The sequence below is a fragment of the Gopherus evgoodei genome, chromosome 14, assembly GCF_007399415.2.
Source record: "Gopherus evgoodei ecotype Sinaloan lineage chromosome 14, rGopEvg1_v1.p, whole genome shotgun sequence".
Taxonomy (NCBI): domain Eukaryota; kingdom Metazoa; phylum Chordata; order Testudines; family Testudinidae; genus Gopherus; species Gopherus evgoodei.
In genome coordinates this window covers 29,786,134-29,813,223 of record NC_044335.1, presented here as the reverse complement: position 1 = coordinate 29,813,223, position 27,090 = coordinate 29,786,134, and the positions used below count along the sequence as shown (strand labels likewise).

General features: G+C 43.1%; 1 protein-coding gene across 4 annotated transcripts in view; it reads left to right on the top strand.

Moving 5' to 3' along the window:
* The window catches only part of TOX2 (TOX high mobility group box family member 2), a 272,150-nt gene that overhangs the window by 88,270 nt on the left and 156,790 nt on the right, over window positions 1–27,090 (top strand). For all 4 annotated transcript variants that reach the window (XM_030533449.1, XM_030533452.1, XM_030533451.1 and 1 more), the window contains exon 2: window positions 18,978–19,043. In XM_030533449.1, the coding sequence (XP_030389309.1) occupies window positions 18,978–19,043 (66 nt within the window). The remainder of the gene's footprint in view (window positions 1–18,977; window positions 19,044–27,090) is intronic.

Genomic DNA, 27,090 nt, shown 5'->3' with positions numbered 1-27,090 from the left:
ACTGGAAGAAGGCTAATGTGCCAATATTTTAAAAATGGTAAATGGGATAACGTAGGTAATTATAGGCCTGTCAGCCTTACATTGATGCTGAGTGAGGTAATGAAGCAGCTGATAAGGGACTCAGTTAGTAAAGAATTAAAGGAGGGTCATATGACTAAGGCAGGTCAACATGGGTTTATGGGAAACAGATCCTGTCAAACTAACTTGATATCTTTTTTGGTTGCGATTACAAGTTTGGTTAATAAAGGTAATAGTGTTGATGTAATAGACCAGACTTCTGTAAGGCATTTGTCTTGGCACTGCACAACATCTTGATTAAAAAACAAGATTGATGTAAAATTAACATGGATGTAACATGATGTAACATTAAATGGATTAAAAAATGGCTAACTAATTGGTCTCAAAATGTAATTGTAAATAGGGAATTGTCATCGAGCAGGTGTGTTTTCAGGGGGCGTCCTGTAAGGTCGGTTCTGGGCCCAATGCTATTTAATGTTTTTATCAGTGGAAGAAAGTATAAAATCATCACTGATGAAGTTTGCAAATGGCAAAAATCGGGGGAGTGGTAAATAATGAAGAGAATAAGTGACTGATTTAGAACGATCTGGATCTCTTGGAAAACTAGGTGGAAGCAAACACGGGGCATTTTAATGTAGCTAAATGTAAATGTGTGCATCTAGAACAAAGAATGTAGGCTGTACTTACAGGATGGGGGAGTCTATCCTTGAAAATAGGGACTTTGAAAAAGATTTGGGATTCGTAGTGGAGAATCAGCTTAACATGAGCTCCCAGTGTGATGCTATGGCCAAAAGAGCTAAAGTGATCCTGGGATACATAAGCAGAGGAATCTCGAATACAAGTAGAGAGGTTATTTGACTTCTATATTTGGCACTTGTGCGACCTCTCCTAGAATACTATGTCCAGTTCTGGTAGTCACAGTTCGGAAAGGATGTTGATAGATTGGAGAGGGTTCAGAGAAGAGCCATGAGGATGATTAAAAGATTAGAAAATGTGTTTTATAGTGATTGACTCAAAGAGCTCAATCTATTTAGCTTAACAAAGAAAAGATTAAGGGATGATTTGATTACTGTGAGTATCTACATGAGGAACAGATATTTAATGATTACTCATGGGGGAACTCTGCACCTAAAAATTCTGCAACAAAAAATGAAAATTCTGCACACTATTTTAAAATTCTGCAAAATTCTACAAATTGTATTTGTCAAAATAACACAATATAATTACACCGGTTTCAATTCTTTTCATCATTTATTTCAAAATACCTGTCAGCAAGCATGTCTATAACAATACAGACAACAAAAAAAAGATTCAGGAAATGTTTTTTGACAAATAAATTCCTTACGAGGCATATTAATACAGAACTCTGAGTATTAATTCATTTAAATTACAATACAGAACAATATTTCCTGCACCCCTCAGAAGCAGTGCAAAGGCTTGGGGGAGTCAGGATTGAAAGAGGAGCTGAGGGAGAGGGAACTAAATTGCTGGGAAGGCGTCTGGGTGTGAACTTGGAGGGTTGTTGGGTATGGGTGGGAAAAGTATAGAACGGGTTGGGAGGGGGAGGCGGAGAGAGACTGTTCGGGAACTTCCCCCATGTAGACCTTGGCTGATCTCTACCCTCTTCCATTCAGTCAGGCACATCTGCCCCTGTCCCCATGTGTTCCTGCACCCACCATGTGTCCCTCCACCAGGGGCAGCTCCAGGCCCCAGCATGCCAGGCGCGTGCTTGGGGCAGCAAGCCGCTGGGGGCGCTCTGCCAGTGCCGCGAGGGTGGCAGGCAGCCTGCCTGCAGTGCTTGGGGCAGCAAAATTCCTAGAGCCTCCCCTGCCCTCCACCCCCACTCAGACACCTACTCCCCCTATCCCCGTTTGGTCCTGCACCCCTCCGTCTTCCCCATGTGTCTCTGTGCCAGCACCCAGACACTACCCTGTCCCTGTGTCTCCCTGTACCCCTCCCCATCCCCACATTTCTGTGCCCCTACCCACCCAGTCCCCATTCCTATGTCTCCCTGCATCCCCCTCCCCCTGTGTCTCTGTGCCCCCACCCAGGCACTCCCCTGTCCCTATGTAGCTCTTCACCCCACTCTCATCACCATGTGGCCATGCATCTCCCTCTCCCCTGTGACCCTGTTCCTCCACTCCCATTCAGCCCATGCCCCACTCTGTCTTCCCCAACTAGCCCTTATGAGCCCCTGTCTAACCCCCCAGCAACCCCACACTGTCTGTCTCCTCATCGCCCCTGTCTCCTGATCTGGCCTGCTGCAAAGAAGGCAGGCCTCTTTCTCTTCCCTCGCTGGCTGGGAGCTGCTGCTATGTTCTGTTGCCACAGCGCCCTCTGGTGGGCAAAAGGCGGAACTGCAGGAACATTTAGGCAGAAGTTTTTTTTCTGCGCAAAAAAATAAAAATATGCATGGCTCATTAATTATGCACACGCACAGTAGCACAGAATTCCCCCAGGAGTAAATAATGGGCTCTTCAAGCTTGCATAGAAAAGTATAACATAATTCAATGGCTGGAATTTGAAGCAAGGCACATTCAGACTGGAAATAAGGTGTACATTTTTAATGGTGAGAATAATTAGCCATTGGAACAACTTACCAAGGGTGGTGGTGGATTCTCCATCACTGGCAATTTTTAAATCAAGATTGGATGTTTTTCCAAAAGATCTGCTCTAGGAATTATTTGAGGGAAATTCCCTGACCTGTGTTATACAGGAGATCAGGCTAGGTGATCACAATGGTCCCTTCTGGCCTTGGAATCTATGAAATCTATGAACTGCCCCCAAATAATAAGGCAAGAGAACCTCTGAGACTCAAGGGTACCTTTTTTTTCCTGTCTCACTGATGCTCAGTGTTCTGGCTTTCATATGGCATTTATTGTATGTTACCTTTGATTGCAGTGAGAGCTGTTGTTTTTGTATCAAAACCAGCATCTCCTTGAAAGACTTCCACAGTAAAACCACACTTGTATCAGGTTCAGAATCAGATAGATACAGTCTCTATTTTTATTTCAGACTCCAGGTTTTATCTTTCAAAAAACAATGTTTCTAGATGCCTTTGACTCTCATATATTTCCTTTCTTACATGTTCTGTGGGTTCTTTTAGAACTTTGTACATTTGCTGCCTCTCTGAGTTTCCTGTGAAATACAAAAAATGTTACTGGCTGAGTAGAATACACAGTCTCATTGTCACTTACTCCATTTGTTTCAGATTGTGTATGTGCTAACCTAGTGCCAGTAAACGTGCTGCATTAATTTACCTCTTTCTTTTCTAAACAAGGCATGTGGCATGAGATATTTTCCATGCAAGCTCTAGTCTATTAATCTCATAATTATTTGGCTTCCATCTGCAACCCCTGGTGGGAGAAGGAGCAATATACTAGGTGCCCGCTTTTTGCAGATAAACTCCTGTAGCACCTATTTAAGTGTGATAAGCAATGCAGGATGTGGTGGTTGCTCAGTAACGAGAAGGAAGCAGTGCATGTAAGACTTACAGTCATGTCAGTTTGGCCAGTGATCGTATCTTGCAAACGAAACAGCTTTGGGCATGGTCAATGATTGGATTGGAGGTCCCCAAAGAACACTCAGGATGTCTTTGGAAGGCATGTGGATATTTTCAATAGAGACATTCTTCCCCTCTAAGTCAGTGCTGAGCCAATAGCTCAGCATGGGTTTTATTTGCACTGTGCCACTTAAGGCGCTGACTTTCAGAGAAGATGTAAAACAGACATTTGGCTCCCTTGTGGACTTTGAAGAACTAGTAAAGAACAGACTTATTGGATACCTAGAGGAAACGATTGGTTGGGGAAGAGTCAGCATGGCTTTTGTAAGGGGAAATCATGCCTCACCAAGCTATTAGAATTTTTCGAGGGGGTCAACAAACATGTGAACAAGGGTGATCCAATGTATATTGTATACTTGGAATTTCGGAAAGCCTTTGTCAAGGTCCCACACCAAAAGGCTTTTAAGCAAGTAAGCTGTCATGGGATAAGAGGAAAGGACTTCTCATGGATCAGTAACTGGTTAAAAGACAGGAAAAAAAGGGTAAGAATAAATGGTCAGTTTTCATAATGGAGAGAAGTAAATAGTGGGGTCCCCCAACGGTCTGTTCTGGGACCAATGCTGTTCAACATATTCGTAATGATCTTGAGAAAGGGGTAAAGAGTGAAATGGCCAAATATGCAGGCAATACAAAATTATTCAAGATAGTTAAGTCTGTGAAGAGTTACAATGGGATCTTACAAAAGTGGGTGACTGGGCAACAACATGACAGATGAAATTCCATGTTGATAAATGCAAAGTAATGCACCTTGGAAAACATAATCCCAGCTATATATAAAAAATGAAGTCAAAATTAGCTTTTACCACTCCAGAAAAGAGATCTTGGGGTCATAGTGGATAGTTCTCTGAAAACATCCGCTCAGTTGGCCGTCATAAAACCTAACAGAACGTTAGGAACCATTAGGAAAGGAATAGATGATACAGAAAATATCATATTGCCAATAAATAAATCCATGATATAGCCAAACCTTGAATACTGTGTGCAGTTCTGGTCACCCCATCTCAAAAAATATGTATTAGAATTGGAAAAAGTACAAGGGCAACAAAAATGATTAGGGAGATGGAACAGCTTTCATATGAGGAGAGATTAAAAGACTGGGACATTTCAGCTTGGAAAAAAAGATGACTAAAGGGGGGATACGATAGAAGTTTATGAAATCATGAGTGCTGTGGAGAAAGTGAGTAAGGAAGTGTTATTTACCACTTCACAGAACACAAGAACTGGGGTCATGAAATGAAACTAATAGGCAACAGATTAAAATAAACAAAAGGAAGTACTACTTCACACAATGTAACATGCGGAACTCATTACCAGGAAATGTTGTGGAGGCTAAAACCATAACTGGGTTTAAAAAATAATTAGATCAGTTCATCGATTGCTAGTAGCCAACATGATCAGCAGTGCAATGCCATGCTCTGGAGGTCCTAAGCTTCCAATTGCCAGAACTTGGCAGTGGATGGCAAGGTATGGGATGCTTGATAATTGTCCTGTTCATTTCCTCTGAAGCACCTAGCATTGGCCACTGTCAGAAGACAGGATACTAGGCTAGATGGACCGTAGTCTGACCCAGTATGGTCGTTCGTATGTTCTAGGATCCCCTGGCACGACATTTAATGGTCGGAGTGTTAAAACCTTAGTGTCTTCGTCAAATTCTAGTTGGTTAATTAAATTCCTCCCATTGACATTTGTCTGTAGTTTCAGTTTGATAAATAATCTTCCTTCACTTCCTTTTCTGAGCAGTCATTCTGAGGTGCTAAAGCTGTGTTGTCACCCTGCCACTGCCATAGAGGAGGTTGCATTGCACTGGTGGGTGAAGTGTTTCCTGGACAGGTCTGGGGTCCTGTATGGTTTTCTTTGCCCATTCCCAAACTTCTAGGAAAATCAGCCAGAGTCTGGAGTGAGCAAAGAGCCATGGGGCTGATCCTGATCTTGCTCACCCCAGTTTGACTTCAGTAAAGCTCCTACTCATTTACATCAGCTTAAGAAAGAGCAGCATCAAGCCCGTGCTTTGCAAAGTGAAGTATGATTTGTAAGAGTTTATATTGGACAGTTTTATACAAGACACTAGAGTGCCAGGTGGGCTGAAAAATAGCAGACAAACTTGATTTGAATGATATTTGAATATATTAGGCCACATTTTGGCCTCAGTGGCAGCCCTACAACTCCAAAAAACAAGATGTAGCCCAGTTGTAACTGAGAGCAGTACATGACCTATTTAGGGTTGCATTTCTGTGGAGTCCTTCCATCTCTCATTTGGTCTGTGAGTAGGAAATGCAGACTGAGCACTGGGCCAATGAAGATGGAGTGAGGTCTGATTCAGTGCTCTGTTTATGCTGTTTTCTCTTCTCCTTGCAGTCAGACGTGAAAGGGTTAGCCCAGAATTATGATCTCTCCAGTATTTTCATGCTTATACATTCTGTTTCTCATTTCCATGACAAAGATTGCAGGAAGAGCAGAATAAGGTACAGAATTTCTCAGAGCAATTTTAAGACTGTAATGAGAACAGAAAATGGTAGGGGGGTGAATAAAAGGAATGTAATTAGAATATGAAATGGGGAAAAAATTAATCTATTTCCATGTCAGTCTTAAGACTAAATTCTCCTGATGCCCGTAGCTTTGAATGGATAGGTTTTTATTTGTGAAGAATTTTCACTCTTTTGCAGGATCCGAAAGATCTACTTAAATTATTTTAGGTCCTTTCTCCTGCCAAATAACAAAATAACAATAATAATATTTGGCACTTGGTGTACTGCAATTGCCATCAAAAACTTGCATGTTCCCTTAGATAATTAAATAACATTACGTGAGTACTTGCAGCATTCAAGATCTTTTCTGCAGGGAGTGTAGAAAATTCTGAGGAGGATTGTGGACCCTGGGTCCACTTCTCTGATGGTGTAACTCCACTGGCATCGAATCTGGCCCTGGATCCATTTATCTAAGATAAAATTGGGAAGTTTAAAGGTGAGGTCGGTACTATGCATAGGGCTCTGACAGGCTGGGATGCTGGAGATCTGCTGAGATGGAGGCAGCTTTGATTTTTGCTATAGCCTTGCATAGGGTGACCAAACAGCAAATGTGAAAAATCGGGATGGGGGTGAGTGGTAATAGGAGCCTATATTAAAAAAAAAAAAGAAGACCCAAAAATTGGGACTGTCCCTATAAAATCGGGATATTTGGTCACCCTAGCCCTGCAGAAATGTCACCAGCAGGTGTTGCTGAAATGACAAGTGTCTCTGGGCACAAACTCCTGTTCTTCTAGCACTGCTCACTGTTTGGATCTCACCCTGCCCCTGTAGTAGCCTTTCACCCAACCTCTCAAAATGGCTGCTTCATGGCTCCACCATCAGCATCGTTTCTATCCCAGTGGCAGTGCCTGTGAGCAGAGACTGAACAGCCCTCCTCCCTCATGGGAAACCAATCACCCAGCAAGGACCAGGGCGGAGACGGGACTATGTACCCCCCACACACACTCTTGCAGCTGCAGATGGGCACCCCACCTGTACCACTGAGCAGCCCCAAGAGGCATGTTCTTGCCCAGTGCACTTCCTGGGATGGCGCAGTCCTTAATGCATTCTCTCCAGGGCTCTGCACAAATTGCAGAGCTAAATGAAGATCGTACAGTGATGGGATAGTAGTAGAGCCATGAATAGAACCCAGGGCCAGATTTTGCTCTCAGTTATCCAGTGCTTTCAGGAGAGTTCATCTGGAATAGCAATGAGACTGCTCCAGACTTATACCAATGTAACATTTTGACCAGGATTTGGCCTGATCCTGATCTGCTGCTCTTAAGCAGTAGACGCCATAATGGATATAAATACCAGATGCTCTAGGCAAGGCAGTATGGTCACTAAAGCCAGAGCACCCATGATAAAAACCATGAGTTAGGGTGATGTTCCTCCCAATTTAATACAAAACAAAACAAAACAAACAAATCGTGCTCTTGGCAGTCCCACCAACCGCTGCTGAGTAAGACTCCTCCATGAAAGTATATAGATTTATCTCTACAGTTCAGCGTAAGCCAGAGGGCTAACTCGGTGGCCTGTGCACCAAATAACTCCCTCTAGCCATAAGATTTCAGTCCCTTTTTCCTTTTAAAAACACAAGTTCATCATATCAGTCATCTTCCTGCCCCCCTGATCTGGGGTCTTCTGTGGAAGCCTATCTACTCCATACAGGTTTACACTCCACAAGCTGTCCACCAAGGAGTTAACATTAACCTCTTTGCTCCTTTTTCCTTCCTAGCCTGCTCCCTGCAGGATTACACTCTGCAGACCATTCGTCTGAGTCACATGTAAACTGGGTTTTTTTTCTCTGACGTGCATGCGGGCTCCTCCTCTTTGAGCCTTCCTACTCCCTGCAGCTGAGCTCTTGCAGGCTTTTACGAGACCCAGATGATCTTCGAGCTATCATCTGATCCGTGGCCTCTCAGCTTCAACTGGGAGGCAGCTGATTAGTCACAGACCCAACCCCCTTTAAAGAGCCAACCATGCTGTGACACCCAGATTCAGCAGGGTACTTAGACATGTGCCTAAGTTTAAGCATGTGACTTATTTCAGTGGAACTGCTCATATACTTAAAGTTAGTCACCATGCTGAGCTGGGCTCATAAAATCTGGCCAGTATATTGGAGTGACAAAGGGTTTAAATCAGGGTTTCTCAAACAAGGGTCGCCGCTTGTGTAGGGAAAACCCCTGACGAGGTGGGACGGTGTGTTTACCTGCCCTGTCCGCAGGTCTGGCCGATCATGGCTCCGGGCCAATGGGAGCTGCTGGATGTGGCGCGGGCTGAGGGGCTTACTGGCCGCCATGTCCAGCAGCTCCCATTGGCCCGGAGCAGCGAACCTTGGCTAGTGGGAGCCGTGATCGGCAGGACCTGTGGACGGGGCAGGTAAACACATCGGCCCGGTCCGCCAGGGGCTTTCCCTACACAAGCGGCGTCCTCTGTTTGAGAAACCCTGATTTAAATGATTTTAAATTATTTGTTAAATATAAAATCATTTAAAATATTTAAAAATGAATGGACATTGATTTCTCATAATTTCTTAAGGTAATTACTATTACTGTGTTTTAAAATACTATGTTATGACTTTATTTTGTTTTGAAAATTAAACGCTCCTCTGTTTTTATCACCCACTACTATTTGTTTTTTCTGATATGAAAAACAACCAACCGTAAATCTTAGTTTAAAGGCAAGAGGCTTGTTTGACAATTGGACCACGATAGACCCACAATAAGTCCATATGTCTGATAAGCTCTTTTTAAAACTGTCTTTAGAGTTTTGATCTTTTATAAGGATGCTCTTGTAATTTGCTTGCTTGTGGTCTATAGAGTTCAACGATTGCTCTAACTTCATACATAATAATATTTAACAGCCGTGTGTAAAATCCTTCATAAATAAAAGCCAGATTACTTTTGTAGCACCAAGGCTTGCATAGCCATGCGAGGCGCATAGTACTATTAATGCATGCTGGACTGTTATAGAGCCGTTTCAACGTATTCCTCTGAAAGGGAAACTATAATAAGTGATAAGCCCGGATGGCTGTGCTATAGATAGAAATGGAAATGTCAGTGCTGTCCTTGCAGTAGCATTCTGGAGGTTTAAGTAAATCTATTTTTGAACTTTTGACCCCATCTGACAGGACCAAGTGAGGGGAAATCCAAGCATTTCAGTGAACAAATAAATAATGTTAAATAATCACTTTGGGCCAGAGGTTGTCTAGAGACCTTAATGGGGAAACTGCAGTTAAAGAGATTAGACTAACCCCAGTTGTGTATTCCTTGAAGGAGTCTGATGTTAAATTACTCCTATAGGAAATCACACTTGCGGCCCTGCGGGTAGCAGAGTATGATGGGGGCAGGGCAGAAGCAAATATTTCACATCGTTATGACTTGACAGAAATGTGTGTTGACAAAATAGACTCTTGACAGTGTTTGGAGATGTTTCTTCTAATGTTAACATTCCAGCACGTCCATAAAGCTTAGCCTGTTCAGCTGGCATCTTAGTTTCACTCCAACACCCTGCAGTATGAGGCGTTCCGCAGACATGGGCCTATAAATATTATGGCAGAAATGCATTTAAGGAGAGATAAATTTTGCACTTCATAAAGAGTTTTAGTTTTGAAATAGTTCTTGTTTGCTAATAATTTGCGATGGAAAAAACATTTGCAATCCTTCGGCAAAGATAAGTTACATTTGCCAGTATACTGGGCGTGACCTGATCAGATGCGTCCCCTTAAATCTCAGTAAGATTTATGCCAATATGATCTGATGAAATTTTTATAAGTAACTTTTTAAAAAAAATATAACGTGGACTATTCTGTATTTGGAATTTTGGATCTCTTTGCTTAGTACTAGCAGTTTAAAGGAATTCACTGGACAGTATTATTTTCATCCATTAACCTCAGTGATTTTATGGCTGCCAGAGATACTAGATTGACCTTCTTGGAAACTGAAACGCAGGCACAGGTTGACTAGAGTGCAAGCTTCTGCCAGCAACCGAGTATCAGATGGCCTCTAGAGGGGTGAGGGGAATTCATTCTGCAGACTCAACTGTTCCCTGGCTTCTCTGCCGAGGCAAACGGATGAAGGTTCTTGTGATGTGGATACCTGGATGCTCGAAACCAACTGAGATAGCCAGTTCATTCCTCACGGGGCATGCAACAGCTACCTGATGACGATGACTTCTGGGTACTGCTATCCTGGGCTGTCCTGGTCATGATTCACTTGTTAAAGACTGTATCTGTAGTTAGTTATTTTTTAAATGTCACAGTGTGGCGAATTCCAAGCATTGAACCATCATAAGTCAGGCTCCATAAGACTGGCCTAAAAATCATAAGATTTAAAAAAAACCCAGATGTATGCCTTTTGACTTTTTTGAGTCTTTAGGGTTCACCTTTTCAAGTTTTTTCTCTGCAAACTTGAGAACTGGAAATTTCCTTTTTTTAAAATTGAAAGCTGAGAGTCTCATGTCACCCCATGACTCCAGAAGCTGAAGCTTTAAGAAAATCACCAAATATCATGTGATCTGTGAGAATTGGTAACTCCTCTCAGAAGCTTGGAAATAAATAATGTGTCTTACCAACTTTGTCCATTCTGAATGGCAAACATTTATACTTGTTTACCCAGAACGGGAGATTTCACAACTGCTTTGGTTTAGTTTCTGCGTCATCATCTTCTTTTTTTATTATTTTTATTCATTTTCATCCTACTAACATGCACCCATAGTGACCTGTGAGCACATTTATAAGTCAAAACACCCATCATTCTGCAAAAACAACAACTAGACAAAAGCCAGCCCAAAGTAGAACTAAAAAAAACCCCTTTAAAAATGCCAATTTTGTGCCCAGTATAGAGTGCTCCCTCAGCTGTGGCTGCTGCTGTGCAAATTTTTTCCTTGGCAAGAGCTGAATTAAGAGAATGGACATTTTTGTACATTCTCCATGACAAACTGGACTAAAAAGAAAAATTGAAAGGCAAGCTACCTAGCGTTTGGAGAACATTTCCTAATAGACTAGAACAGTCTTCATGTAGGTTGAGTTATGGACCTAAAGTATTTGACAACATTCGTGATGCTTCCTCACTTACCTGGGCATACATCCCTTGTGCTAATAGCCCAGCTGATTTCAGTGGGGCTGCTCATTTGAGTAAGGCTTGCAGAATCAAGCCCACTGTTCCATTTTGATAGTGGTCCCAATTCTCCACTGCTTTACGTCTTGTCATCATTTGCACCCTTTGTGCTAATAAATCAGAATTCTCTACTCAGTCCCACTGGTGGTAGCATTTTACAGCCATGCTGCAAAGGTGGAAATGGCCACATGTTGCAAAGCCATAGAAAATCAGGCCCCGTGAGCTCAATTCTGGAAGTCTTCAACAGGTCAGTAGGATTATAACCTTTTCTATGAAGTGAGTGTGCCTCATATTTAATATACATTGACTCCAAAAGCAAAACAGTGGGAGTAAGTGTGGCCAGCACGGCTGAAACATCTATTAGATGTTCTTTGTTTATGTGTTTTACACGTCAGAGTTCCAGAGTATTTTGGCTTTTTTTCTCCTGAAATTTTTGGGATGGATAAATCTAGCTGTTTACGTCTCGTGTTGATTTTGTAAGGCAAATCTCAGTTGGGCTTGTATAGAAATGGGTTCTCTTAAAAATAGGGGCCTTGGTTCTGATCTCACTTACACCAGAATCACTCCATTGACTTTAATGCAGTTACTACTAATTTGCACCAGTGTAAGTGAGATAAGAATCAGGTCCAGGGTACATAAAAAGAAACCCCTCTTTTCCAAGTTTTGATATACAGGGCTGCATTCACTGCCTGACATTATCATTCTCACCTTGGGTGTACAATGCTATCAAATCATTATGATCACAATTTGCATCTACTTTGCATTCACTTTACATGAGTGTAAATAACTAACGAAGGTGAGAATTAGCCCCACCCATTGATTTATTTAATATAGTTTTTACCAAATTGTGGCCATTATTAAATAATTACAAAAGAGCAGAAGAATGGTTAAGGCAATAGCACAAGACTACATTTCTTTCAAATTAAGGACTAGTAGAAAGTTTTATGCTCAGCTCTCTGCATGCCTAGATCATTCAGAAATGAGCCAGATCAATTTTTATCAGAGATGGAGTATGATGGATGTATGCTCTCAGATCTGGAAATGGATTCGAATGTTGACATGCATGAGGAGTTACTCCAAAGTGAAATGGGAGGAAATAACGGCAACAAAAGGCAAATATTAAAATGTTTGTTTCTGCAGTAAATCAGTGTGGAATGATGGGACTGCTTTTTTTAAATGCATTTTGTGGCAAAATGATAATGATGAGAGTGAGCAAGAGAGCACGTTATTCATCTGCTCTACCTGGCTAGTGCATAAGTGGCAAACATGTAATTGAAAAAATATCCTGACTTGAGAATTTCTAATAAATTTGTTTGCAACCTTATAGCCTGGAGGGGAAAAAAATCTAATCAGCAGTGGGGAAGTTCCGAAGTTTCCACTGCATTTTGAGTCTTGATTTTCAGCCTCACTGCTCAGGTTGGCAATCAGTGGCACAGTAATTTTCGGGACAGGATTCATTATAGTTATTATGAAGGAGTGGGGGATGGGACGAAATGGTATAAAGCAATAAAACAAATTTGTTCTGCCAAATAGAATGGTGTAGAGAGAGCTTTTCCTATTTTGAATTTGCTCCAGAGAAAGACTTGTATATAATATCAGCTTTCAAATGAGGTCTATTTTCTATAGGTTTCCTGTGAAGAGGGTGCTGCAAATAGCTCTTTTCCTAAGTTTGCAAAACATTTGGCCTTAAAGGGGTGGAAGAGTGAGCGTGTATGTGAAAAGATACTGCAGATGGATCTGTACAGTTTATAGGACGGTAGGGATACTGTCACTTTGGAAAGAGTTTGTTTTTTTTACTGCTGAGAATTTCTACAGTGAGAATAACTAACTGATTTGTTTCAGTGGTAGAAACAATTATTTCCCCAGCAGAAAATATTATGTATATACATGGAGCTGCTTGCCAAAGTGCTTTGTCGTATGATTCGCCTTCAGTATTCAAATATGCACACCAGCTTTCACATGTCTGGAGTGTTGTCAAAAATATTTGTGCTGTTGATTTACACCAGCGCAAGGCTTCAATCCTGCAATGAAATCAGCTGGAGAGGGCCTTTTTGGCCCACCATTGTGTCAATGGGTTTCTGTGCAGATATAAGGGTCTGAGCTAGCTGATCCCATTGCTGGAATTGGTTCTAAATCAGCTCAGAATCAGGCCCTTGGTCTCTGAATTCTGCTAATGCCAAGCAGGTTGATCAAGAAGGCAGTATGTCTTCTAGAAGGCAGCATGTCTCTGTGGGGCTGAGACCCTGTGTTGTCATTAACACCTGCACAAAGTGGGTGTGAAACAGGTACTATTCTAATGTGGTAGCATTTTATACCCATTCTGCCCTGGTGTAAACAAGAGCAGACTTCATCTTCTGCATTCTGAAGGCCCTGCTGTCAGAGTTCAGCTCCACCAGACCGAGATCCTGATCTCGGTTACATTAGTGTAAACCAGTGGAACTCCTCCAGATTTACACTGATGGGATGGAGGTTGGAGTCTGGGCCGTTGCGTTTTAATTAAGTTGCTTGCATCAGGGCTAAATTCAGGGTGTGGTCTTTGCACTTGTACTCAGTCCACCCTACAGACTGTTAGCAGCGTGGCTTTGCCAGTGTGCGTAATGTGAAGAGAAAATGATGACCTGGTGATGACAATATCTCCAGTAGGTAAAATCTAGAGAAATCCTTCCCCTTTCCACTATGCTTTATTTTCCCCATGTGATGGAGTTCACTCACCAGAGCACCCCCGGCTGGCTGTCTTGGGGATTAGGTCTCTCGGCTGGTGCACCCTCTCCAGATGGTGTGTCTCCCACCATCTTTTCCGCTTGCAGACCCACCTAAGTCCAGGAATCGCAACGTCGTCTTCATGACTTGGAACCTATAGCCGTGTCACTATTCGGGAAAGAGGAGCATCTCCCAGTTCTATAGTCCAGACACTTCCCCAGTGGCGAGTGGGGGAAACCTGGGTCCCAGCCCAGATACCATGTGGATAGCAGCCTCTTGCTGCAACTCTCTAACTTCTCTGGCAGTGCTGCTTCAATTCCCTGGGCCACTTCCCTGTGGCTCCAGGACCTTCTTTACCTTCTTCTGAGAGCCTCCAGCCAGCACGTCCCAGCAGCCAGCGAGGAGCTCTTTTTTGCTCCCCCTGGTCCCTGCCAGCAACTGTTCTCTCCAAGGTACTACTTTCCTGCAGCCCACTAGAAACACAATCCTCTCTCCTTGAGCTCTCTACAGCAACAGACTCATTCTGGCCCTGCAGCTCCCTTTATGTGAGCCCACTGGGCCTGACTGGCTGTTCTGTGCAGCCTCCCTCCAATAAGTTGCTCACTGTGCAGCCTCTCTGAACTGCTTTTAACACCTTCCTTTCTGGTGTGGGGCGAACACCCCATCATACCTTATATGAACAAAGACCTATTTTTATTCACTTCAGCAAACTCTCTCCAGACCATGGTTATTCTGGGAATAGCAATGAAAGTAGCACCATGCTCTATGGCAATGTTTCCTAGTCTGTTGAAAACTGTCTTCAGGAAAACTGATTGTACTCTTGCTGCTGTCCCACCACGTGGTGTTAAAGGCCTATCAGAATGAGCAAGGCACTCAGCAAAGATTGTATTGATCTTCTTTCTTCTTTCTTACATGATTTGAGGACTGAAATAATTAACAAGGCTAACATTTAAAGTGTCATCAATGGCATCCAAGTTAGCAACCATGGAGATAAATGGTGCAGTTCACATCTCACATCTCGAAGCTAGTGTTTCAGGCTCTCTGCAAACTCAGACAGAATCTGCATATGTTCCCTTTAGGCCATATTTTCAAGGTTTTCTTAGCAACCATAATGGCTGGAGACTAAATTTGTATTTTAAATTAAAGTCAAGAATCTGGAGAACAATTAAAATGCCTGGCCATACCCTCCTACACACCATTTGTCCCCCTTTAGGTAGCATGTGCCCATGCTAGTTTAGAAAATTATTGCAGACCTGGTGCCCTGGAATTACTTGGATTTAGTGACTTCCAGGAGTTTATAAATTGGCCGGAAAGGGTGAAATTCACCCTTTGACAAAGGTCAGCACAAGACTATGCTCCACTTAAATCCACAAAATGAGGTTTAATCTCCAGTGTTGCCTATATCCTGGTCCTCTGCACAGGACCAGAGGCAGTCAGCAGCCTGTGGCCCTGCTTCTGATCTTACACTGGTGTAAACCAGACAAAACACTGGTACAAATACGATGTAGATGAGAGCATACTGCAGCCAAGAGTGGAGCATACCCCAGTGATGAATACTTAGCAACTATCTCATGCTTTTTTCTGCAGATCTTGCTTTATGAAAGGTGGAGAATTATCATCATCCCCATTTTATAAACAAGGAAACTGGGGTGTAGAGAGAGGAAGTGACTTACCCAGGGTTCCCCAGCTGGCCAGTGGCAGCGCTGGGAATAGAACCTAGGCCTGCTGACTCCCAGTTCAGTGCCCTTCCCAGTGAAGAAGCTACCTACCCTATAATGTTAGTTTCTCATAAATATCGATAATGGCTAGTCCTATAAGCTTCTCCCTCTCAAACAACGCCACCACTCCTTTCCAGTGTCTGAACAGTCTCCACCTGGCTGTCTCGCATTCTGCGCCAGCCATCCTGCAGCCTCTGCATGCTCTGCCTTTAAAGGCGTAGTGAAGCAGGGAGACAGTCGAGTATTTGGGCGACATGGCTGCTTGGGAAACTTAACACTTGGAGAAACATAATGGCTTTACATATGAACTGCGTTAAAAGCATCCAGCTATGGAGATGAATATTTTACAAATACTTTTAATTAGTATTTTTATATGTAATAATACACGGTCAACTTCTGAGAGATCAGCCTAGAACTCCTAGGGAAGTTACCAGGAGCTGGAGCTGCTTATCATCTCTTATGACTGATCTCATGAAGTTTCCTCTCCACCATTAGCTGTAAGGGAAGCTGTCCCACATTTTGAACAGGCTCACCTTTTAACCCTGATGAAGCTGCTGCAGTGCTACACCATCAGTGCTACACCATCAGTGCTAGTTAATGGTTGTCATATCACCTTGTGTAATTTGGTGTCTTTTAATTTGATTGTTCTCTGATTCCAGAGGATAATCTGGCCATGAGAAGGTGTGTCTCCCCCGACACACAGCTGTGTGTCAATATAGCTGTGCTGCACCCATGGGCTTTCTAAATTCCATGGACTCTTGCAACTCTGAGAAACTGAAGTATAATTAATAGTCTATAGTGAGACTCTTCATCTGGCTGTGTTTATATTCTTTCATTGTTATTATGTGAGCAATTCACTAGGCATTCACTAGCAATTTGGAGGGAGGGATAGCTCAGTGGTTTGAGCATTGGCCTGCTAAACTCAGGGTTGTGTGTTCAATCCTTCAGGGGCCATTTAGGGACCTAGGGCAAAAATTTGTCTGGGGATTGGTCCTGCTTTGACCAGGGGGTTGGACTAGATGACCTTCTGAGTTCCCTTCCAACCCTGGTATTCTGTGATTCATTTACCAGTCAGTTAATGCACAACTGGTATCTGTTTTATAGTCAGGAGCAGAAGCACAGAGTGTCCAAGCATCTCCATTTCATCCTCTGGCTTGTAAGGGCAACAGGACTCTCTTCCCCTCTTGCTAAGACTATTGTGTGATTTAGAGCCAATGCTACCGACTCTAACTCAGAAATGTTTTAAGGCGTATCCCATTGTATTGCCATAATTCATTTGTGAACTGAGCCTCAGGAATTGTCCCAGAAATGCCTTGAGCCAGAGACCGTTCTGGAGAGTTTTTTTGGTTCTGATTCCGAGAGAGCTGTTCTAGCTGATTAACAGCAAGAGTTTTGCAGCTCCAAGGTTCTGGAGTCTAGTAACTGGATTAGTTGTCTGATGCTGAATGCAAGGGGAGCATGTTAATTCCGATTGAGCTGATCAAACAAGCCTAGCCATGTCATTCTCAATCTGCTTCTGGAATGGACTCATCTTTGACCAGCCACAGGGAAGAGACCTGCTGCAGTCAGAGGCCGGAGTGAAAAGGGAATGGCTTCTTGCCGATTTTCCAGCTGGTATAGAGAAAGAAAGTTCCCTACAGGCATGGGGTCTGATTTCCCACAGTCTTACTCTGGTGCAGAACTGGAGTAATGCAAAGGGAACTCAGACCCGCACAGAGCTTCGTAAACTGAAAAGAAGAAATGATTTTTCTGTGTCCTCAGGACATTTTCATTCCAAAGCAATTAAGGCTTCTTCTAGCCAAATACAGGCCTATAGTGCACCTCTCCTCCATATTTTTTAAAGACTCTGGTCAATGTGACATGGCCTTATGACTATGACAAGGGTCTAGAACAGTGCTTCAGAATGCAGGGTGCTTAGCTCATTAGCTCTTGCTTGTCAGTTTGAATTAACAGACCAACTATGATGTGCAGGGTGTGTTGTGTCTTCCAACAGAAGGGGAAAAGGGAATGCTCCTCTCCAGTAAACTTTTAGAGATTGACTATTTAATCAAAATCCCTGTAAACTGCCGTGCTTGCCGCCGTCTCCTCATTGCCAGTTACAATTTGCCAATGAATAGATACCTTCTCCCATGAGTCTCATTTATAACCTGCCTCTTTTCCCAAACAGCTTCCTACTCAGTGCTCGCGATATCCTGGTTTGCAACCAAGGAGGCAAGTGTGGTATCAGGAGTAATGATGTAATTGACTGAGTCAAGCAGATCAAAAAGTGCCAGTCTCACACATGGATAAAGCACATGTAACAGTAGCTGGCCCTGGCCCTGGCCCTGGCCTGCTACTTACACATAGCTGGAGCAGTGTACTTCTAGCTCAAGTGGCAGAGAGGCTTGTAATTTTGGTGCTGCAAATCCTGATTTTTGATGGGATCTCTGTGGGTGGCCTCATAAACCTAGGATCAGTTATTTCAGGAGCATGTAGGAATCATGCCTAGCTAAAGATCATCTTGCACATTCAATGCCTGATCTTTGTATCATATATTGTTGCAGTTTTGCTGGCACAGGACTATGAAGAAGGCTGAATGGAAAAAGTATAGCTGTTACTTATACATCTTGGTCATTAGCAGTGGTGGGAAAAGAAATAAGGAATAAAAGATTTGAAAGTTTAGTGTGATTTTTAGTAAGTTCTTAGGCTGATTAACCTTTGCCCCAACTATTGTCTATGGTTTTGATTTGTATGATTATGATTAAAATGGTTAATTCATGATTTTTCTAAATATTAAAACAGCAGTGATTTGGCATTCTAATCAATGTTCATGTCTCCCTTTATTATAATGTATATATGATCCAGAGTTGTGTTGCAGCACCACGCTAAGAGCATAGCTAGCTTTTCATCATGCTGCAAGTACAATTTTTATTTCCCTACTTTCCCTCTGACAAAACCAAACTGTTCTGCCTAGCATTTTCCCGAAGGGCCTTCCATGGAGGGGCTTTGTTTGTGAGTGGGCTGGCGGTAACTGAGCAAGGTGTCTGAGAGATGGGAGGATTTGGAAAGTCAGTTTTCCTCAGTAGGCTTTAGTGCCTTTTAGTGTTTTAGGTCTGTTTGGATGGTTCCTCTTTGAGTGTGTACTGTGGGTCTGTTTCAGACTCTCACGTGGCTGAGATTATAACCTGGGCCCAAAAACCCTAGGCAAGAAGTTGAGTAAACAGTTATTTAAATCAACTAACTAGTTTGTTCCTCAGATCTTGACTCTGCATGTTGAGGGGGTGGAAAATGCATGAGATCCAAAAAGCCCATCGAGGACAGAGGGAGGTAACATGTTCTGCATTTCACTAACTGTCACTTCCTTTTGTCTTTCCAGTTTGATGGGGAGAACATGTATATGGGAATGAATGACAATAATCAGGAGTTCCTATCAGCGAATCAGGTAAGGGTCACTTTGCTTACGTGGGCTGGGAAGACGCAGAGGGTGGCATTTTCAAAGTGCCTAAGTGATGCAGGAGCAGAAGTTCTGTTGACTTTATGGACTTGTTCTCCAAGTCATTTGACTGCTTTGGAAAGTTCAACCCAGAGAGACAAATTCTGCTTTCATTTCCATCCATGCCATGCTGCTAGTGCCAATGAGCTGTCATGAGTGTAACAAAAAAGCTAGTGCACTAAAAACAGCAATGTGGCCATATTGGCCAGGCCAGCTGCCCGGATACATACCTAGGATATCAGACAGGATTGTCCTCCGGCAGCTGGCCTGAGCCACTGCCTGTACTACCATGGCCACATGGCTATTTTTAGCACGCTAGCTCAGTGAGAGCCAACGCATGTACATCTACTCGACCTGGGAGCCAGACCTTAATGATATGGTGTCATGGGAAAACGCGGCAGTGCCTTCCAGTTGGAGAGGTGCCTGATATTATATTGGCATCCTGCTACCTGTTGAACAAAAATACAAGTCTGTCATGAGAATTTCTGAAATGTAAGGTAAGGGCTTTAAAATGGGTTCCAGGTTAAAGTGTATCTATTTGTAGGCTTAGCTCCCATAGTAGTATCCATTGTAAACTATGCCAGGTAAAGTTGTGTTAAGTTATTGCATCACAGATTTCGTAATAAGTCCGTGTGAGGATTTCTATCCAGGCACAAAATATTACCAGCTTCCTAGTTCCGTGGAAGCTGATTATCTGCTGTCTGGGACAAGGTTACAGTATATTCCTGTTGTTCAGGCTTCTCACGTACCTCGTCAAGGCTATCAGTTTTGAGGCTAGTGAATCGTGTTCACATCTAGATCAGATATCGAAAATGATGTAAAACAAATGTTAAACTGAAGACAAGAAGAAAAATGGTTTGCCTTCTTGAGAAGTAGCTTACATGAGCTTCTCAGATCCATGCAGAGAGACAGACACTCTGCTATGGGCTTTCAAAGATGACATGGAGTGGTTCTGTTGCACCAGCTCCAAAGGAGAGGGGCTTCTCTTGCTCAAGACATTTCTGAGGGTGGAAAAGGCTTGTTTGTTGCAATCATCAGGTGTTAAAATGATTCAGTGGAAACAAATACATAGCAAGAGCAGTGCCTTGTGTTTTGAGAACAAGGTCACAATAAAATAAATATGCCAGATAAACCTAACAAGCGGCCAAAACCCGCAGTCTATGGTTCACCCTGTCTGCTAAACCCTGAGTGTGCAGTCTGACCTCCCCAAGGACAGTCTCCCACCTCAGATTTCCAAGCAACTACTTCCTGAGCACCTGGGCAAGAAAAAGGGGAAGCTGAACTTGAGTTACCCCTTCTCTCATTGGGAACTGGATAGTGCTGCTGACGAGCTCGAATTTTCCTGTGTTGTCTGATCTCAAAGTGCTTGATCCCACGAGGCTCTAAGCAGTCTGGCCCCAGTGCAGCAAAGCATTTAAGGTGTGTTTTAATTTTAAGCATGCACATAGTCCTACTGACCTCAGAGCCAGAGCACACAGTGCCTTGCAGGCTGGGAGCCCAGTGTCAGTTCTTGCTAGGTGACACATTTCTGAGAGTACCGTGCAGTTTGTGCATGGCAGGACAGGAAGGAGATACCCCTTTTGATAATCAGTGCTTGTTCTCATTTGACTTGTCCAGGAATTGTAAAAGGGCCCCAGCAAAGCGCTGTGCACCCACCACACTTGAACAGTGGGGCTGAAACAGCAAGGGAATTGTCTGTTGCTTATCAGGATCAAAAGAACAAGTGATTCTCAAATGTCTGAACTGAAGCTACTGGGATTGCAGGTGTTTAGCATCTTTCAGGATGGAGACCAAAGTCTATTAACGGAGTATGAATCATAAGAAGGGCTGGGAGTCCTTGTGTTAGAAAAAACTCAAGGAGCAATAACTTTACATGCTCATTAAGAAAGGTCAGAAGTTCCCAGTCCAATGCGCAGCATGACTCACCTGGCCACTTTGAATATGAAATCAGTAATATAGTGTGGGAGAGTGGACTGTACTGGGACTTGAACTGCAGCCAAAAGGAACCATTTGTATTTCCTATTGTAAAGTGATAACATTTATCTCTCAGACCTTGTAATATCTTGCTTCCTTATTATGTGGGTAACTTGAGGGAAACCAGAATAAGAAGCTCTGTTAAGAGAGGATGAGTAAATTCCTCCTCCTAGGCAGAGGAGATGACTTTCTAATCAGGAAAGACACATTTTCATGCACTTGGGAATAAGTGTGCAGATTTAAAATAAGAGAAGGTTAGAAAAAAAAATTAAACTCTTAAATCTAGTAAATAGTTAATTCAAATGGAAATTCAAGCCATGTTTTAAAACACAAAATAAATTTAAAAAAATTAAGAAGGGAGGAATTAACTGTGGCTGGGCATAGGATCGCCTAAGGGTAACACCACTCAGCTTACTGGCTGGCTAAACGAGAGGCAGTTTGTGAAGAATGGGGTATCTTCCCAAGCCCTTTCAATGCTGAGGAGAGGCACATGCTAGATATGAGGGAGGACATCGGCGGAGCCAGTGTGGTGGGGTTTGGTTTGGAGAGACCAGCATGAAGGGACATGCTGCCATCCAGGAAGGGAGGTCAGTGGCAGCACGGTTAAGGAGGCAGAGGGGTACTGAACAGTTCCTATGTGCAGTGCTGTATGTGTCTGTTAGTGTTCTTTATGGCATTCTATCCATCCAGTCTGGGGCCTCGTAGCCTGACTTGCATGATAGCTCAGCTGCCTTTTCCACCTTTTCTTTCCTGCTGAGGAGAATATTTTTCTCTCTGGGGCCCTCCAGCTTGTTAGCTGAGCTGCAAGAAAGCTCAGGGGTAGTGGTGTCCTTTGCTCCTGTCTTTGCTAGCAGGACCCCTGTCAGCTGCCCTCCCTGGCACACCTGCTGGGACAGCTTTTTGCTCTTATTTGCTTTCCATTTATTGCCGCTTCTCTTTGCTCTTTTTTATTGTAGCCCTATAAATTGACGTTTTCCCAGTCATGCATGGGAAAGAGGAGAGCATATTTAGTGTCTTCCCTGAATTAATCTGCAGAATGATTTTGGGCTCCCAGTCTGATGCCTCTAGAGAGAAGCACATTCCCCCTGCATGCAGAGCCCACCCTTGCCCTATGGCACCATGCTTGTTCCTCCTGGGATGCTCGGTTCCCTTGCACTGTGGCATAAGGACTAGAGAGGGCTGGGAAGGACATAGGTGGGGTAACAGAGGAGGGCAAGTATGGGAAGAGGCAACAGGAGAAAGGAGTGGGAGAGACAAGAGGGGAAAGGAGGAAGCCAAGAGGCAAATGGGGCCAGTGGTAAAACCAAGAGAGGCGTCATTGGAGGTGGGGAGGTACCTTTCAGACAGACAGCAAGATGTGAAGACCCCACAAGCAGTTTGTGAAGTGGACATGCCCTGGTAGCAGGTTTCAGAGGGGTAGCCGTGTTAGTCTGTATCAGCAAAACCAATGAGGAGTCCTTGTGGCACCTTAGAGACTAACAAATTTATTTGGGATAAGCTTTCATGGGCTAAAAGCCACTTCATCAGGTGCATGAAGTGGAAAATAGAGGAGCAGGTATAAATATATGAAAGGATGGGAGTTGTCCTACCAAGTGTGAGGTCAGTCTAACGAGACAATTCACTTAACAGCAGGATACCAAGGGAGGAAAGATAACTTTTGAAGTGGTATTGAGAGGATCCATTTCAGACAGTTGACAAGTGTGTGAGTAACAATATGGTGAAATTAGTATTGGGGAAAATAGGTTTAGGTTTTGTAATGACCCAGCCACTCCCAGTCTTTATTCAGGCCTAATCTGATGATTTCTGGTTTGCAAATTAATTCCAGTTCTGAAGTTTCACTTTGGAGTCTGTTTTTGAAGTTGTTTTTGTTGAAGAACTGCCACTTTTAGGTCTGTTATTGAGTGACCAGAGAGACTGAAGTGTTCTCCTACTGGTTTTTGAGTGTTATGATTCCTGATGTCAGATTTGTGTCCATTTATTCTTTTGCATAGAGACTGTCCAGTTTGGCCAACGTATCCTGCTGTTAAGTGAATTGTCTCGTTAGACTGACCTCACACTTCGTGGTGGTGGTGGTGAGGGGGGACGGATAGCTCAGTGGTTTGAGCCCTGGCCTGCTAAACCCAGGCTTGTGAGTTCAATCCTTGAGGGGCCATTTAGGGATCTGGGGCAAAAATCTGTCTGGGAATTAGTCCTGTTTTGAGCAGGGGGCTGGACTAGATGACCTCCTGAGATCCCTTCCAACCCTGACATTCTAAGATTCCCAAGAGAAGTCAAGGCTTTGGGAGGAGAGTGGAGTCATTTGCTATATGGGAAGTGGGAGGAAGGCTGTTTGGAGCTGGGTGGGGGGAGGCAATGTGAGAAAAGTTGGGAGGAGGCAAAAGGTTTGTCTTGATTGACCTTTAAAGTGCATTGGTAGATGAAGCTCGGTAACTTCATCTGGTGACATGCCTTAAAATCCTAGTCTAGACAGGGCCCTACTTGCCTTACAACATTTCAATTTGGCTGCTTAACACATATCAAAGGTATGGGGTATCTCCTCTACACCAGACTTCTGGGGCATGTTAGCTGACACCTTCTAGCACCATGCTTTGGGACTGGCTGACAGGGAAGAGTAGTGGACCTGGAAGAAGGAAGAAGTGAAGAGCACAAGACAAAGTATCAGGTTACTGGTACGGACATTATTCTACCTGTGCTGGTGTTAAGCCGCCAAGCCTGCCCAGTGGTGTGGGTCATGCAGTCAAAGCACTGAGTCTCTCCTCACTGCCCTGTTCCTGAGCCCATTACTAACCTTTGCCGAGTGGCGGCGGGGGGAAGAGAGCAGGGATAGAAGCAGGACGGAAGGAGTGAGAGAAGTTTGACCCAGGCCCTGAAAGCATCCCAGTGTTACCATGAGGTTTCATAGCACATTCCAGGGTTGCCAAAAGGAGCTTTACCTGCTGTGTAATGGCAGCAGTCATTCAGTATTCCCAGCTTCCACCCTCATTAGTCGTTAGCCCTGCCATTGTTTATTTTCTCATGATTGCTTGTTTACCTTAGAGCGTTTTATTACCCTGACCATGACTTCATTACTAAGAACACAAGGGTTGTGTTACAGCGAGCACTCCAGACGTCATTTAGTGTTTGCCAAGCACATTACGTTCAGGAGCACAGCTCCAGAATCTCATTTGAGAGGCAGGTAAGTCAGCGCCACAGGTACAGCTTTATAGCATGCACTGGAACACCATTCAGAATCCACGTTCCTTGGGGATAAATAGAAACCATCGTTACTAATTGTAGCATCCATTACATTATAACCAATGGATCTGACTTTTTCTTCATTTCCTGTCCTGAACTTTTACATAGCGCCACTGTGTACTGTTAGGTACGGCTTCCATATGAGGAGAGACTACAAAGATCAGGGCTGTTCAGCTTAGAAAAGAGACAACTACCGGAGGATACGATAGATGTCTATAAAATCATGACTGGTGTGGAGAAAGTGAATAAGGAAGTGTTATTTACCCCTTCCCAAAACACAAGAACCAGGGATCACCCAATGAAGTTACTAGGCAGCAGGTTTAATATAAATTATATCTTTTCACATATACAACTAACCTGTGGAACTCATTGCTATGGGAATTTCTGATGGCCAAAAGTATAACTGGGTTCAAAAAAGACCTGGGTTAAGTTGATGAAGGATATGTCCACCAGTGGCTATTAGCCAAGATGCTCAGGGATGCGACGCCAAACCTCTGACTACTGGATGCCAGGAGTGGAAGGTGGGTAGATCATTCCATAATTGCCCTGTTCTGTACACTCCCCCTGAAGTTCTGGTATGAGCCACTGTCTGAGACATTCTGCTGGGCAAGATGGACCACAGTGTGATCCACATGGAAGCTCTTATGTTCTTACAGTAGATGCTGCGTTCCACCCCAGAGGTGACTGCACGTCAGTGATGGTCAGAATATATTGTTCGGGTCAAATTCATCAGTGACATCTGAGAAATTCTAAGTTAAAGTTAATGGATTATCTGTTTTATATAAGAGCTAATTTTGGGCAGGAAGGCTTTGCTTTAAAATATGGGCTAGATTTTTGAAGTGTTACACCAGTTTCATGCTGGGGTCACTTTGTGAAACCCATTGAAATCAATGGAGTACTCCAGTCCAAGATTAGGCTAGTGTGATGCAGTGGAGAATCTGGCCCTATACATCTATAGTAGTTAAGAACTAACTCTCTTTTTTGCTTACATGCTGCAGCTTATTTTTAAAATGCAGTGTTGTGCTTTCCTGCACTTTTGTTCCAAAATACCAACTGGGGATTAGATTTACGATTTGATCATTTTTCTATTGAGCGTAATGGCTTTTAGCCTTTTGGATTTAAATGGCCTCCATGTGTAGTATTTATAACTGCAATTTGATGATGATAAAACTTTGCTCTCTTTTAGCACTTTCTATCCAGGAATTTCAAAGTGCATTACCAACAATTAATTAAGCCTCTCACCTCTTCCTTTCCCATCGGGTAGATACAGTTGGGGGTATTGAGACAAATGGGGACACTGACAAAGAGAGATTAAGGAGCCTGATCCTGTGATAAGCAGCGCCTGTAAGGGGTTGCACATCTTCAGCTCCCATGACTCAGCACCTTGCAGGATTGTGTCCTGAGTACTTTTCTGAGGTCTCATAGCAGTAAAGTGAGGCTCAGAACCCAATTCCCTATTCTAACTGTGTGTACACTTCTTTCCTTGTGAGCAGTAGCATGTTCCAGAGCTGCTATTTTATATACACAACAGCAATGTACATCTTAAAGCTAACCAATCCACTATTTCCCTGAATCTTATGTTTGAAAGATTTGCTCCCAGGCTATTCATTATATGTCATATTTTCATGCCAGAAAGAGGCGGTCTCAGTGGAGAACTAAACCCATGAACATGCAGGCCTACAGCCTAATGGAAATGCTGACGGACCCTTAGCTACAGTGGCAGAAACTGCTCCATGAGAATAAATTCCTGTCGTTCAATCAAACAAGAGGGACATATGACCCCAGAAATGAGTCAAATGTGAAATGCAATTCAACCCCCAACAGGTGCCAGGGTATTAATGCCACTTGACATCTGATCAAACGACGATGGACATTTGACCCCTGAGATGAGTGAAGTATCTGTTGTGTCTGATAAAGTTGGCAGGGTGTCATTCTTCACCCTTGTCCGTTTCCTTTTTTTGAAAGGAAGAGGAGTAGCTAAATAATGTAAAATCCTGAGGAATGTACAGGTTACCAACCATCCAGTGTACTGTGCAAAATAAGACAGAAGTGAGACTATGCTTAAAAAATGAATGGAGAGACTAGCCTAGCAATGTGAATGCTTGTGAAGGCAAAGGTTAAGAAATTTGGAATGCAGTTTGATATGTGTATAAGATTGGTTTGTTTGGTATTAATGGTCTTTTCCACTTATAGTGAAAATTTAAAAGCGCTTTACAGATGTTAGTTAACTGAAGCTCACAGTACCCTTTAAGTAGGTGTTATTGCCTCCGTATAATAGATGAGTAAACAGCACAGAGAGTAGCTTGCCAGAGATCACCTGTAGTGAAGCAGTGGCAAAACTGTGAATAGAATCAGACCTTGGCCTACCTACTTATGCAGTTTCTCCCACCTTATGCATGTTAGTCAGAGCAGTACAGTCTAATTTGTAGTGAGATACACTGTGTTACAATGTAGATCAATGGAAAGGTACTCTTCAAGCATCCTACTGGAGATGGTAAGATTCTATATAAAATAAAGGCCAGAATTTTATCTCACTTAGTGTAAATCGGGAGTAAATACAGTCAGTGGAGTTACCTATGCCAGGTCTCCATTAGTGTAAGAATAGAATCAAGCATATGATATAGATAGATAGATTGTGTGTGTGTGTGTGCATGCACGCACGTGCATATAAATAAAATCGGGGTGTGTATATGTGTGTGTGCATATAAATCAACATCTCTCTACGGTATCTATTTTCATAATCTTTAAACTTTGGTCTGTATTAGTCATAACAGATGCAGCATCTCTC